Raw genomic sequence first — 14,989 nt, forward strand, 5'->3', positions numbered from 1 at the left:
AAATAAATTAAAAATAAAAATAAATTAAAGTAAAAAAATAAACAAACTAAAAAGTAACCCTGTAATTACAGGGTGTAATTACACCCAATTCTCGGCCCTTGAGAATTGAGAGTGTAATTACACCACATCAATTACACCCAATTTGTCACTTTAACCGTGTAATTACTTGGTCAAACAAACGTATCCGCCAGAATTACACCAATTACACCCAATTCCAATTACCTGGGTGGCTTTCCAAACAGGCCCTTAGTGTTTATATGGCAAAGTAGTGATACATTCAGCTTTGTCTTTGAAGCTGCGGGTGAGACTGAGTGAGAGAAATTAACTACTCCCTCCGGATCAAAAAAAGAGTCCACTTAGCCTTTTTTTTTGGATAAAAAAAAGAGTTCACTTAGCAAATCAAGAAAGAATTAACCTTGTTTCTTCATATTTGCCCCTATTAAGTGTTATATGATCAAATTCCAATACCTATTTAATTAGGGGTAATTTAGTCAATTTATCTATTTTTATTTAGGAGTTAGTATTTTGTTAAGGAGTGTGCAAATAGCTAAGTAGACTCTTTTTTTTTTTAGTATAACTTATGAGAGGAAAGAAAACATATAATGCATTTATTGGAAAACGGTAGTGCCAATTTGGATTTGATTTTTGACAATTGAATTTATAGCAGGTAAATTTGGTCAAATGCTGAAATTTCTGAATTGCCTAACCCACAAGTTGTAGTAGATAATAGAGATATATATCCTACTATAACCACTTTGTTTGATTTGGAAATACCTATAAATTCTCTTAAAACAACTCAATTATAGAGTTGATTTTTATTGTGATAAAAAGAGGGTTGTTACCCCATTATTTTCATTATATTTGAAATAGTTTGCTATTGTATACCCAAAGTGTTCTTATTTCCTTTATCAGTATGTGATGGTTGGTCAATGTCATTTTGATTAGTTTCGCCCACTGATAATATTAAGCTTTCGAGATTTTTATTAAAAAAATTGGTACTTTCTCCGGTTCAGTCCACTTACAAAATCAAGAAGAAATTAATTTTATTTTTTCAGATTTACTCCTATTTACTCAAGGCAATAAATAATCAAGAGTCTTATTAATAAGGGTAGTTAAGTCAGTTAGTGTTTTCTTAAGGGGTGCGAAAAAGGCTCAGTGGACACTTATTTTGAACCGGAAGGAGTACTAGATTGAGCAGGAATTCACATAAAGTTTGTGTCTTTTAAGTGGTGTTTACTTCCATTAGTGGTCTTAAATTGTTTCTGCTTTTTTCCTGAACTGACCGTTATTTCTTAGTAGAATTAGAAGTTAAACCTCAAACTTGAGGAATTTGATACTACAGTCGAGTAGGAGCATGTGTTTATTATTAGTTTTGGTTTGTTTGGAGAGCGTTGCATGTATGTCTTCGTTGTATATATAGCTACAAGATATGCGATGTACTGTTAATTCTCATATCACATGTATGAGCTTCTTTGATAGATTTGGTTGTTTTCTTTTTTGTTATATTATTTTAGTTTATCCAAACCAAGTAGAATCAGTTGCTTAAATGGAGAAGCAATCTAACATATAGTTGAAGTGTGTCAACTCTAATTTGCAAAGACCTCCTTCATATGCTAAAACTAACAACTTTCTAGAGAACGAAAACATGGAGAACAATAAGGAATTAAGAAAGAGAATACAAAGTATTGGCAGCATCAACGTAGAAGCTGGCAAACTCGCAAAGAAAGTTAAATCAAGTAATTGAATATGTCAACATGTAACTTCTTTGCTGATATTCTTGAGGAAAAACACTCATTCTTGAACAAATATAATATCTCAAGACCTTAGAGACATGACTTATTTCTTCTAAATTGCAGTTGCAAGTAATTCTTATTTGAATCCCTGCAAATTAAGGTTCCCAGGTTGTTATTCATTAAGTCATGCTTTGTACATCCATAGGTGTTTGGTGCATATATTTTAGAATAAAGTGGTCCTTTATCTCAATATTTGACATTTCTATGGTCTTCATGAAGCATTCATGCTATGTGTTTAGCAATGTGATTATAATTCTTTTATGGAACGTCAAGTAGAATAAGTGAAAGAAGTTTCCGACATTTCATTCCTCTAGACTAGACAGAGTCCTTATTTTCAGAAGGATGGGATGAACACTTTAAATTCATGAAGTAGAGGGTCCTACCTAGAACTACATCAGATAATTGTCCAATTTTGTTGGAATGTGGTGAGTGGAGAAGAGGAAAAGGCTCTTTCAAATCTGAAAATATGTGCCTTGAACACATGGGTTTTACTGATTTAATTGACAGCTGGTGGAGATCTTATGAAGTGTAGGAAGAGCCTGATGTTATCCTTGCAAAGAAGCTGAAATTATTAAAGGAGTTTTTGAAAAAAAGGAATACGGAGGTGTTTGTAATTAGTAAAGCTGGAAGATAGGAAAAACAAGGCACTAGCTAGTTAAGCTAGAAGAGATTGATCATGGTGGGAGATTCTCTACAGATGCTGAACAAGTAGAAGCCGAAAGAAATTCCTTAGTGAGGGAACTGGAGGCAGTGGCAAAGTCTGAAGAAATATCTTAGAGACAAAAATCTAGGAGTCTGTGGATGGCTCAGGGGGATAGAAAAACAAAAAAAATTCATAAGCAGGCTAATACTCATAAGAGATTTAATTGTATTGATAACATGATGATTGGAGGGGAATTAGTGGAAGTTGACAACTTAATCAAGGAACATATTCTGGGGAAATTACGCCAGAATTAAATTCTGGGAAGACACTTGTATTGGGAACAGAAGCTTGAATATGGTTTTCCTGATCTGTTTAGATGTTCTATGCAGAAGGAGGGGTATGTTGCTGATTTCTATTCAAACATAGGATGGCAATTAGAATTCAGAAGAAATCTTAATGATTGGGAGTTGGAGGGTTTCTGTCAATTATTACAAATGTTAGGATCAATCTCTTTTATGCAGAATAAAGTGGATGGTTTGATCTGGGTGAACAGCAAGGATAAAAAAATTTCAGTCAACAATTGTTACCATCTTCTACTAAAAGGACAGGGGTTATCTAGATGGCCTTGGAAGACTATTTGGAGAACCAAAAATCCTGTTAAAGCTGTCTGTTTTGGCTGGATCGTCACCTGGGAGGCTTGTCTAACTCCGAATAAAAGAGGGGTTATGCTCTAAGTAGCAGATCCTATTTATGCGAGGAAGATTTGGAATCAGTGGAACACTAATTCCTGCATTGCATATTCTCCAGGGAATGTTGGGAGTTATTTTTTAAAAATGTGGTTGTTGTTTCATGGGTGATGCCTCTGAAGATCAAGAGTTTAATGGAGTGTTGGCAAAGTCAATGGATGCCGAGAAGGTTGTTTACATTTAATCAGCTTGACACTAATTCTTTGTAGCACCATTCTGATCATCTTATTGCTCTTCGAAATAACTCAAACAACAATGTCGGGCAAGCCTGTGCTGTGCACAGGCACAACTCATCTAGTGAAGAATAGAAAACCAGAAAATACTATAAATAAAAAAAAGAGAACAACAAAACTGAAAGCCTAAAATGGAAAAAAATGCTAAATGCCATACATGAAACCAGCTGCATGAAACTTGTCTCTTGTCAATGCATCAATACGCTCAATCGTTTTAGCATCCAGATAGTTTTTATGATCCCCAACGACACCTTGTCTGAAGAAAGAATTGTAGGGCACTTGAAACCAAGATGGAAAGTCCCGAGATTTGTTCACTTCATAGCTGCTCAGAATATCAAAGCTGCAACTCTTCACTATCTCCTCGACTTCCTCCTCATTGTCAAAAGGGCATCCTAGAAACTCAGCCAATCTCTTGACATGAGTTTTTGTGTCCATCATCAGGTCCTCATAAGTTACAAAGAATATATTTTTGGGTTTCTCCAAGCTTGCCTTTTTGAATCCCATGACATGGTCATAATAAGATACACAAGGAAATATCCTGGAGCAAAACTTCTCTATAGCTTCTTCAAGATTCCATGACCCTTTTTCTGCAGCCTTCCATTTATTTGTGAAATCCCACATTGATACCAATGTATCTTTAGGTTTTCTTGTAATGTAAACAACACGACAATTAGCTGAATCGAGAGCTTTTCCTGGAAGCTGGTAGGGAATATGGGTTGAAAAGAGCCTCCTCGAATCTAGATCGTTGTCAGTTACAAGAGGATATGATTCATATTTTTCAAAAACTTGCATCTCAAGCGAAGGGACAAGCTCATGGGGATGGTTATCCACCAAGGACTCTTTGGAAGAGCGATTGATTATGGAAAACAGAAGAGACTTTAGCCATGTTGTTCCAGTTTTTGGAAAAGAGGCCAAAATTACATCATTAGAAAGTGGCTTGAACTCATTAAGCACTCGCAAAATGCTAGGAACAAATTTAGGAACAAACCAGACACCGTTTATTTGATTGAGATAGTTATCTCCCCACCAGTTTTCCTTTGGTAAGGATAGATGGAACTCATGGAGAGGTTCCATAAAATGAAAAAATTAAGCAATTACTAGTTCACGAGGAATTAAGTAGTAGTAAGAGAAGTATTTGTAATGAATCAGATAGCTGAGAAAGACAAGCAGCCACCCCTACAAAGCTTTCAAACACTCAAAAGCTCACTAGAAAGACAATTACTTGTACATTATTAATGGTTATTAATTAGCATACATGAGTATTTATAGGTGAACTACATTATGTATCTAGACTAGTGTACGTGTATCTTTTAATTTAGTCTACGATTCATCTCTTCCAAAGTGCATGGATAACACCATCGATTTTGCTATTCCAAAGTATATGAACAAATCCTACTCTAATACACCTACCTCAAAAACTAAGACACGTAATCAATATTCTAGTTCATAAAATAAATGAAATAAATTGTGAAGCTGATCACTGCACTTGGCAGTATTTCTACCATATATCTAATCTATATTTTAAGATTGTGTAATTCACCCTATTGGATGGTTGATTTTTAATATTTCCTCCGTACCAATTTATGTGATATAGATTGATTAGACATGAAGTTTAAGAAAGGAAGGAGGACTTTTGAAACTTGTGCTCTAAAATAAGATATAGATATTTGTGTGGCTGTATAGAAATGTGAAAGGGGAAATTTTAAGTTAAATTGTTTTTAAATATAGAAATGTATCATTCTTTTTGAAACAAAATAAAAAGGAAAGTGTACGACCTTTTATCATATGGAATGTCAACCTTCAGAAATGTATGCATCAATTTGTTCGTTAGTCAACAATCTTCTGCATAAAAGATGATTAGAAAATTTGTCACCCACCTTGCACAAGAATAAAAAAAGAAAAAAGATTGGGTACGTGTCCATTTCTTTATGTTACTAGTTAGTCAAACTATTTTTTATGGAAAAAGAGTTATACAGCTTTGCATTTGCATTTGGTAGACTGCACGTTGTACTATTAAATCAAAATTCAATTTCCAGGCACTTTACTGTTGGAAGATCGGGGGGAGGAACACTGTCAATCACTCAAATTCTCACTTGAAGACAAGTGAGGCAGCGACTCTTCTTCGTTCCATTCAACTTGACTGACATAATCAATCATTTTCTTTGAAGAGAAGCGGGAAAAATATATTTCCACCAACTTAACTTACATTTAGGCTTACTCATATCATATGACTATACTACCTAGATATTTATAAGAATTTTCTAGCTGCACCTAGACTAATACATGCACCTAATTTAATTCTAGAAATTCTTTTTATCTTCCTAGTTCATGAACAATTTTCATCTTTCCTAGTTCATGAATAAAACAAAATAATGCATGTATCATATTTAATTTTCTACACACGAACTAAGACAATTCATGTATCACAAAAAATCAAGAAAGTTCGTTTTCTTCTTCCAATGAAAGATTCACATTTCAACACTCCCCCTTGAACCTTGTGGTTGGAACAAAGTTCTCTTCGACTTCTCAAATCTCGATTTCAGCATCTTCCTCTTGAAGCGCCAATAGCAAAGTTGTCTCTTCTTCTTCTTCTTCTTCTTCTTCTTCTTCTTCCTCCTCTTCGTCTTCTTCCTCCTCCTCCTCTTCTTCTTCGTCTTCTTCCTCCTCCTCCTCATCCTCCGCCTCCGCCTTCGCCTCCGCTTCTTCTTCCTCCGCCTCCGCCTCCGCCTCTTCTTCCTCTTCTTCTTCTTCTTCTTCTTCTTCTTCTTCTTCTTCGTCGTCGTCGTCGTCGTCGTCTTCTTCTTTTTCCTCCTTTTTCGTCCTCGTCTTCTTCCCCCTTCTTCGTCCTCATCCTCTTCCTCATTCTCCGTCCTCGTCCTCTTCTTCTTCTTCTTCTTCTTCTTCTTCTTCCTCGTCCTCTTCCTCTTCCTCTTCCTCTTCTTCTTCTTCTTCTTCTTCTTCTTCTTCTTCTTCTTCTTCTTCCTCCGCCTCCGCCTCTTTTTCCTCTTCTTCTTCTTCTTCTTCTTCTTCTTCTTCTTCTTCTTCTTCTTCTTCTTCCTCCCCCTCCTCCTTCCTTGTCCTCGTCCTCTTCCTCCTTCTTCTTCCTCTTCTTCTTCCTCGTCCTCTTCCTTTTCTTCCTCCTCGTCTTTTTCCTCCTCCTCTTCCTCCCCCTCCTCTTCATCTTCTTCTTCTCCTCCTCCTCTTCTTCTTCTTCTTCTTCTTCTTCTTCTTCTTCTTCTTCTTCTTCTTCTTCTTCTTCTTCTTCTTCTTCTTCTTCTTCTTCTTCTTCTTCTTCATCATCCTCTTCTTCTTCATCCTCCTCTTCCTCTTCCTCCTCCTCTTCTTCTTCTTCTTCTTCTTCTTCTTCTTCTTCTTCTTCTTCTTCTTCTTCTTCTTCATCCTCTTCCTCCTCCTCCTCTTCCTCCTCCTCCTCCTCCTCCTCTTCTTCTTCTTCTTCTTCTTCTTCTTCTTCTTCTTCTTCTTCTTCTTCTTCTTCATCACATCATTGGCTTGCAAAGCTAGCTCAAGACCATATTCGTTATGTGATCTCATCATTCTCCAAAAGATCCTCATCTTCTCAGAAGATGTTTTCTTCGTGAGATTGAGATTGTCATTTTTACTAATTGTGTTTCAGAAGACACATTATCAGTTTCATCAGCATTTTCCTCTTCACCACTACTCTCTGCTTTTGGAGATTTTTCGACTTTGACATGAGCAGTTCTTTTTCATCATTTTCTCAATTATCATAATTATTGTAAAAATCTTTTTAGATTCTACAACAATAGTAATGTTTTAGAAGCGTCCATCTCTTCAGAATTCACTTTTTTAAATTTTCATCAAAGCTAGTGTTGTTAGATTCAACAACATACTTTCTCATGATGGTAATCATAATCATCTTCCTCTCATCTTCTCGGGTTTCACAAAAGAAACCTTCTCCAACATCTCTTTATCAATCTCTTGATAGATAAGAGTGTGAATTTTCCTCATTCATTTTTTTTCATGGAAGCAACATCATTTTCTACCTCTCTACTCGAGATTCGTCATCGTGCAGCTACTTCAAATGCAACTGCTTCATCAAGGTTGAAATTCTTGTTGGGATCCTTGCCCTCAAAAACATCCTTCAAAAGTTGTTTAACTTTTGAAATCATGGAACTTCCACTTACCATAATCATTTCTTAGCTTGTGCTTCTCTAGCACAACATTCTCATAGCTATAGTGGCTAATCTCATTCATATTTATTTCCTCGAATTTGTTGAATATTTTGAATTCTCCACAAGTCCCTTAAGACAAGTGGCTCAGATACCAATTGTTGGAAGATCGAGGGAGAGGAACACTCTCAATCACTCAAATTCTCTCTGGAAGACAAGTGATGCAACAACTCTTCTTCGTTCCACTCAACTTGACTTGCATATCAATCATTCTCTTTGAAGAGAAGTGGGAAAAATATATTTCCACCAACTTAACTTACATTTAGGCTTACATTTTTTCTTCTCATATCATATGACTATAGTACCTAGGTATTTATAGCAATTTTCTAGCATGCACCTAAGTTAGTTCTAGAAATTCTTTTTATCTTCCTAGTTCATGAATAATTTTCATATTTCCTAGTTCATGAATAAAACAAAGTAATACATGTATCATAATGAATTTTCTATACATGAACTAAGACAATTCATGTATCACAAAAATCAAGAAAGTTCTTTTTCTTCTTCCAAGGCAAGGTTCACATTTCAACATTTACGCTGACTACGTAAATCTGTTAACAAAAATCCTTTTTGTTGATATATACCTTATACTGCATCATCTAACTTGATGGTTGTACTAGATACACAGTAGTATTCTAGCAGCGTAATTTTACTTTGGTAGAATACTTATTGAAAGTTTCAGAGAATGCAAAGCTTACTTTGTTCATAGAATTGTACAGTATTTATAATAGAATAAATACAATCAAAATAGACTAATCAATCCCTAATTCTTAGGAGATTCTTAAATCAAAGGAATTTCTCTAAACTATTTTCCTAGAATAACTCCTCATATCTTGTTCTAAAATATATGCTATCCCATATTTACAGGAGCAGATTATAATCAAATTTGCCAGCTCATTCACAGAGCAGATTGTGATTAAATTTGCCAGCTCATTCGACACTCCCCATCAAGTTGGCATGTAAATATCAAACATGCCTAACTTGCTGACAAAGAACTCAAAAGTAGTTCTGAAAAGACCTTTTATGAAAATATATGTAACTTGTTTAGTTGTTGGAACAAAAGGGATGCACACGCTTCCATCTTCAATCTTCTCTTTAATGAAGTGTCTGTCCACATCAACATGCTTTGATCAGTCATGTTGAACTGGATTATGAGTAATGCTTATGGCAGCCTTATTGTCACAATACAACTTCATTACCAGACTCATAGGTCTTCTTAGTTCTTCCAAAAATCTCTTGAGCCACAACATTTCACAAATTATGTGTGCCGTGGATCGATACTCAGCCTCAGCACTACTTCGAGCCACCACGTTTTGCTTTTAACTTCTTTATGTCATTAAACTTCCCCAAACAAATGTACAATATCCAGACGTAGACCTTCTAATAGTAGATGAACCAGCCCAGTCCGCGTCCGTATAAGCCTCAATACTTCTTTGCTCATTCTTTCTGAAGAACAACCCTTTCTCAAAAGAACTCTTTAGATACCTTAGGATTTGATATACAGCTTCTTGGTGTTGTTCATGAGGAGAATGCATGAATTGACTAGGCTCACAAAGAAATTAGGCAATATCAAGTCTAGTATGAGACAAGTAAATCAACTTGCCTACCTATCTCTGATATTGGCCCCTATTAATCAATTTTCCTTACTTTTCAAACTTTATATTTGGGTAAATTGGAGTTTCGGCTGGTCTATAACCACTCTTTCCTGTTTCTTTTAACATATCAAGAAAATACTTCCTTTGTGACACTATAATTCCTTTCTTCGATCGTGCAACCTCCATGCCAAGAAAATACTTCATGGGGCCTAAATCCTTTATCTCAAATTTTGAGGTAAGACGATCCTTTAATTTTTTTTATTTCAACCATGGCATCTCATGTGAGGATTATATCATCGACACACACTATAAGAACTGTTGTTTTTCCTTCTAGTGAATGTCGAGTAAATATTGTGTGATCTTCTTGTCCTTGCATATAGCCTTGCTTCTTCAGAAATTGAGCAAACATTTCGAACCGAGGCCGTAGAGATTATTTTAGGTCGTAAAGAGATTTTCTAAGTCTATATATCTTTGACTTGTACTTCTCTTCAAAACCTAGTGGGTGGTCCATAGAGACTTCTTCCTCTAGTTGCCCTTTCAAGAAAGCGTTCCTTACATCCAACTGTTGAAGAGGCCAATCAAGATTTACCGCTATTGTCAAGAGAACTCTAATTGAGTTTAGGTTAATTAGCTACTGAAGGAAACGTCTCGAGATATTCAATGTCATATGTCTGCGTGAATCCCTTACTACTAGGCGGTCCTTATACCTCTCTAAGGATCCGTCTGATTTGAATTTGGTGGTGAAAACCCATTTGCAGCCCACTGTCATGTCTCATTTTGGTAGATCCACCAACTCCCATGTCTCATTTTTTTTTCAAGAGCTCACATTTCCTCCAAAATAGCCTCCTTCAACTCGAGAACTCGTAGAGCATCCTGCTTTTTTTTTGGAATCTCTACACTAGAAAGTTGTGAAGTTAAGGCTGAATAACTATGAGAAAACTTTTTATAGGACACAAACATTGAAATAGGATATCTAGAAGCATTTATAACACTTTTGTGTTTTGAGAAGATACAAATCTGAGAAGGAATTAGAATTAGAATCAGTTGGAAGATTACCTTGAATTCCAGTAAGGTCTTGCGTGACACGACCCAAGTTAGCGATCGTGCGGGCACCTACTTTATTATCACTAGTAGGTGAACCTTACCCGTTAACCCTTTGATCACTAGCCAATTTTAACTTCTTTAATCCTTTATGCTTAAACAATCAATGATCATGTGAATGAATAAATAAATAAAACAATTCATAATTAATAGATAATATAAGTGCGGAAGTCTAACTATTACACCCCCAAAATCTGAAAGTCATCGTACAAGGACTCTAACCAACAATGTCTAAAGAATGAAGTATATCTCAAATATAATAACAAATAATGTCTAGGATGAAATTAGACATCTAGAAAGAGAGGTCTTCAGGTGGCATGGCATGGCATGGGTAGAAGCTCACCCTCAGATCTGATCGAGCAAACTAGCTTCAACTAGAGATGTAGCCTGGAGGAAATCTCTGGAATACAATCTGCATTCAAAAAGGGTGCAGCAAGGTAGTATCAGTACAAACACTATGTACTGGTAAGCATCATAGGCCGACTAAGATTAGTTCACGTATATAAGCATAACATCAACAAGATAAACAGATAGACTCTTAATACTCAAATCCAAGTCAAAGAATATCCCATAACAGAGTCACAACCTAAGATGAAGCTTCTAACCACAAGTCTGTCAAGTCTCAATAATCTCACCTGAAAATCACAAGTCCAAGTTCCTTCCCTAGTTAGAGTCAATAATCCACAATTTAACTCAGTTAATGATCATATCCATACCACAACAGCCATTTTAGCAAACACACCAAAATCAGAAAAAAAAAACGAGCCATATATAATAACACAGAATATAATGTAATAATGTGCAATGGAATGCACTGGCCAAATACACACTGTACACACATGCTACTGATGTCATAGCTCAGTAGTCATGACCTGTAGGGGACCTATGGTGTCCATGTACCACTCGTTCCGGACTCACTCCTCGGACAAGCATAAACCTCTGCTCTGTAAAGAACCTCGAACGCGGGCCACATCAATGTATCCCTCATTTTCGAAACGAACCTCGGACCACGAGCCAAAATCTAGGTCACATATGTGCCTTTCCATATATCTGTACGTAACGCTATTTCCTGCCCTCTTAATCCACGCTCAAATCATCAAGTACCATGTATCAAATAATATCACAAGTTCAACAAGAAGATTATATTACTTCTTCACTAATTTCACATCACAATGTAGGTCTCAACGTATTCCAGTTCATTAGTATGTATGGACTATGAACAATTAGCACTATTAATGTCAAACACAAGGCATCATGCCACAAGTCTTCCAAACCATTTCCATCACGCACGAGTGTACGAATGCGAAATGAGTGTAAACATGATAAATCAATGCAAACCAATAAAGCAACAGTGAAGGTACAAGTCATAAAGCCACAAGTCATATCAAGACTTGGATCAACTCAACCATGAAATGAATCATACAACCGTCTCAACCAACATAAGAGTCTATGTCCCTCTTTACTTCCTCATATACCAAGTATGCCTCACAACTAAGTTTTGTATCACTAAGAAGCTCCACTCTTCTATATATTATCATCAACAGTAAATCATACGTCAAGTGTTCATCTACGTACTATCATAAATATATAAATTACAATTCAGGTCTAAACTCAGTATCCTTCCTTTCTCTGATGATATGTGTCACAATATGAGAGAATTGACTACAACACGACAATTTAGGTAATAAGCCTAATCACAATGAAAGGGCAACGAGCCTCCATCAACAACAATCAACCTAATAGAAATCCATCTCGAATCGCCACAAAGATGAATACAACTACACCTCACATTTCAGTACATAAAGTAATGGCGACGAGCCCACAAAATCAGAAGTCAATACCAACCTAGCTAATATCCAACCAAAACACCATCTCCGAAGACCTAACCATGCTTTCTCCCATAAATTCTACACAATACATACGTTTCACTAATAAAAGTCTAACTAAAGTAAGCCGTAACCTACTTGGAATGCAGAACAGGAGCCGCGAACTACTCCACACGAGCCTTCTATTTCCGAAGCGCCTCATAACGATCAAGGTCTAACAATATGATGCTAAGTAAGCAACAAACCATGTCTTTAAACAAGAACAACAATTTGGGGAAGTAGACCCACTTACTTCTACCTTCTTCAATGGATGAAACCATCCTTTAATGGTGAATTTATGATAACTTCTATCTCTACACTCATTAACCTTCAATTCCATGGGTTTCTAATCAATTTTACCCTTTCCAATAGATTTTAGAACAAAGCTTCCATTTTTATTAGAACCCTAGGTCTCAACATGCAATTTCAGCCATAAGAAATCAAATTCCCTTCCTAGAAAGTGATAATCTATACTTCTAGGTGATTAATCAACAATAAAATCAACAACCCACCAATTATTTAAGGTTTTACTAATTCTAGGGTTCTAGGATTTTCACCCACCATTGATGGACCTTAAACTAATCATGGAACTTGAAGAAGAAAGGAAAGGGAACAATTAAAGATGGGGACTTACCCTCCAAGATGTTTTCACCAATGAATGGAATGAATTTTGCCTCCTTCTCTCTTGAAAACTGACTTTGGGGTCTTGGGAATAATGGGTGGAAGTTGGATTATTAAAAAAAGGGTTTCTGCCCCCTATTGGCCTCTGCGGCGATCTCCAGACAGCTGTAGCGGTCCCGCTATAGCGGCCTCTTGGTCACTATAGCGGACCTGCCAGAATGGTCCGTACTAAAACGGGCATAACTCCCTCATACGGAGGCCAAACGCGTCGATTCTTTTTCCTATAACTTCGTAATTTTGATACAGATCTAATGGTTCAGACCTTACTAAAAAAAAGGTTGGATGCTCAATCTGGAGCCGTTTCTATCCACAGACCTCCGGCGAAAACACCGAATACGAGCGCGACAAAACCCAAACGCATCTGAAACTCTTTGGAACCTCACCAAAACTTGTGGACAAGTTCAAAATCATCATAATAACATGTTGGAACTTCCAAAACATTGACACGGGGTCATCCTAACCCAGAGTTGACCATGGTCAACTCTAACTCGTCAACTTAATTAGTTTCTCCATGAATGACTCGATTTACACTCGAACCTTATGGGAACCAAACCAATGACTTTATTAAGTCCTATATCATACTAACGCGACTTGGGGAAGGGTCAACAAGGTTAAATGGGTCAAAATACTATAATGACCAAACGGGTCGTTACATTGCGGAACTGACTTTTGATGATAGTGTTGAGAATCGTTGGTCTTTTTGCCTTGAGTTCGGTTCCTTCTCGAATATACTTGCATTTCTTTTGTTTGTTTTCTGTTCCCATTTTTATTTTTGTCATTTGAAGGATCTACAGGTTCAATATCAGAGTTTTTATCATTCAAGTCACTTAGGTCCCTACTATCTCTCGAATCACTGTCCTTTTCATCTCTTGAATCACACTTATTCATATATTCTCCTAGATCCCTCACATTAGTATTTGTTGTAAAATCTAGCTAATTATTCGTTTGATGTCTAGGTTTCTCAATATTCCAAAAAGACGAATCTTCACTGATATGATACTCCCCCTGAAGATGAGTAATAAAATAGAGTTGGGACTTAAAGAAAGTTAAATCCATTGTGACAATTATCCTTCTGGCATGTGGATCATACACTTATATCCCTTTTTACTTGGAGCATATCCTACAAAAACATACTTCTTAGCTCGTGGTTTAAGTTTACTACGAATATGAACAAATGTTGTACACCCAAAAGCCTTCAGTGGCAGATCTGTAGTTAGCCTAGAACTAGGAAAACTAACTAGGAAAACTCTCTCTGAAAACATTCAAAGGTGTTCTAAATTTGAGAGGCTAGGATGACATCCTATTATAAGGTAAGTAGCAGTCAAGAGAGCCTCTCCCCAAAGGTACTGCGGAATTTTACTAGTAAACATTAAAGCCTTTGTCACCTCTAAAAGGTGTCTATTCTTCCTTTATGCGATGTCATTTTATTGAGGTGTATCTGGACAAGATCTTTGATGTACTACCCCAGTTTTTCTGAAAAAACTTCCTAATCAATCATTAAAAAATTCATGACCATTGTCACTTCGTAAAATCTGGACTTTTTCATTAAACTGTGTTTCTACCATGACACAGAAAGTTTCAAACACATGTTTAACCTCTGTTTTGTCCTTCAATAAATAAGCCCAAGTTAGTGTAATATGATCGTCAATAAAAGTTATAAACCATTTTTTTCCTTACGTTGTTGAAATCTTAGTGGTCCCCATACATCACTATAAATCATTATAAAAGGCTTTGAAGCCCCATACTTTTAGAGGGAAAAAAAAATAGGTGATGCTTAGTCATTTCACAGAATTCAGATTGGAACGGCGGATTTTTATTTCTAAATAGTTGAGGTAACAAATGTCTTACATAATAAAAACTAGGATGTCCAAGCCTGTAGTGCCAAAGCATGACTTTATTCAAGACAAAAATAGAGTTCAAACAAATAGGATTCAGTTGTAGTGAGTTGTTCCCATTCTAAAGAAAATAAATAGCTTCAGATTCTCTATCACTGCCAATCGTCTTCCCCGAGACCTTGTCCTGAAATTCACACAAATAAAAGTAAAAATAGCACGTCAATTAAGAGAAGGGGTTAATTTACTAACAAAAACCAGATTGCAAGAAAGTTTTAGAACATGAAGGATATCA

At 36.2% G+C, this 14,989-nt stretch overlaps 1 protein-coding gene across 1 annotated transcript; it reads right to left on the bottom strand.

Moving 5' to 3' along the window:
- Positions 1-1,175: 1,175 nt before the first annotated feature.
- On the bottom strand, positions 1,176-4,822 carry LOC132060791 (cytosolic sulfotransferase 17-like). The gene has a single exon (XM_059453712.1). It carries the CDS (start codon positions 4,487-4,489, stop codon positions 3,560-3,562), a length of 930 nt encoding a protein of 309 aa, XP_059309695.1. The 5' UTR covers positions 4,490-4,822; the 3' UTR covers positions 1,176-3,559.
- Positions 4,823-14,989: the final 10,167 nt, after the last annotated feature.

This window comes from Lycium ferocissimum, chromosome 6, assembly GCF_029784015.1.
Source record: "Lycium ferocissimum isolate CSIRO_LF1 chromosome 6, AGI_CSIRO_Lferr_CH_V1, whole genome shotgun sequence".
Classification (NCBI taxonomy): domain Eukaryota; kingdom Viridiplantae; phylum Streptophyta; class Magnoliopsida; order Solanales; family Solanaceae; genus Lycium; species Lycium ferocissimum.

Coding starts and splice junctions, on each gene's coding strand:
- LOC132060791 (XM_059453712.1), bottom strand. CDS start 4,489: ATGGAACCTCTCCATGAGTTCCATCTATCCTTACCAAAGGAAAACTGG.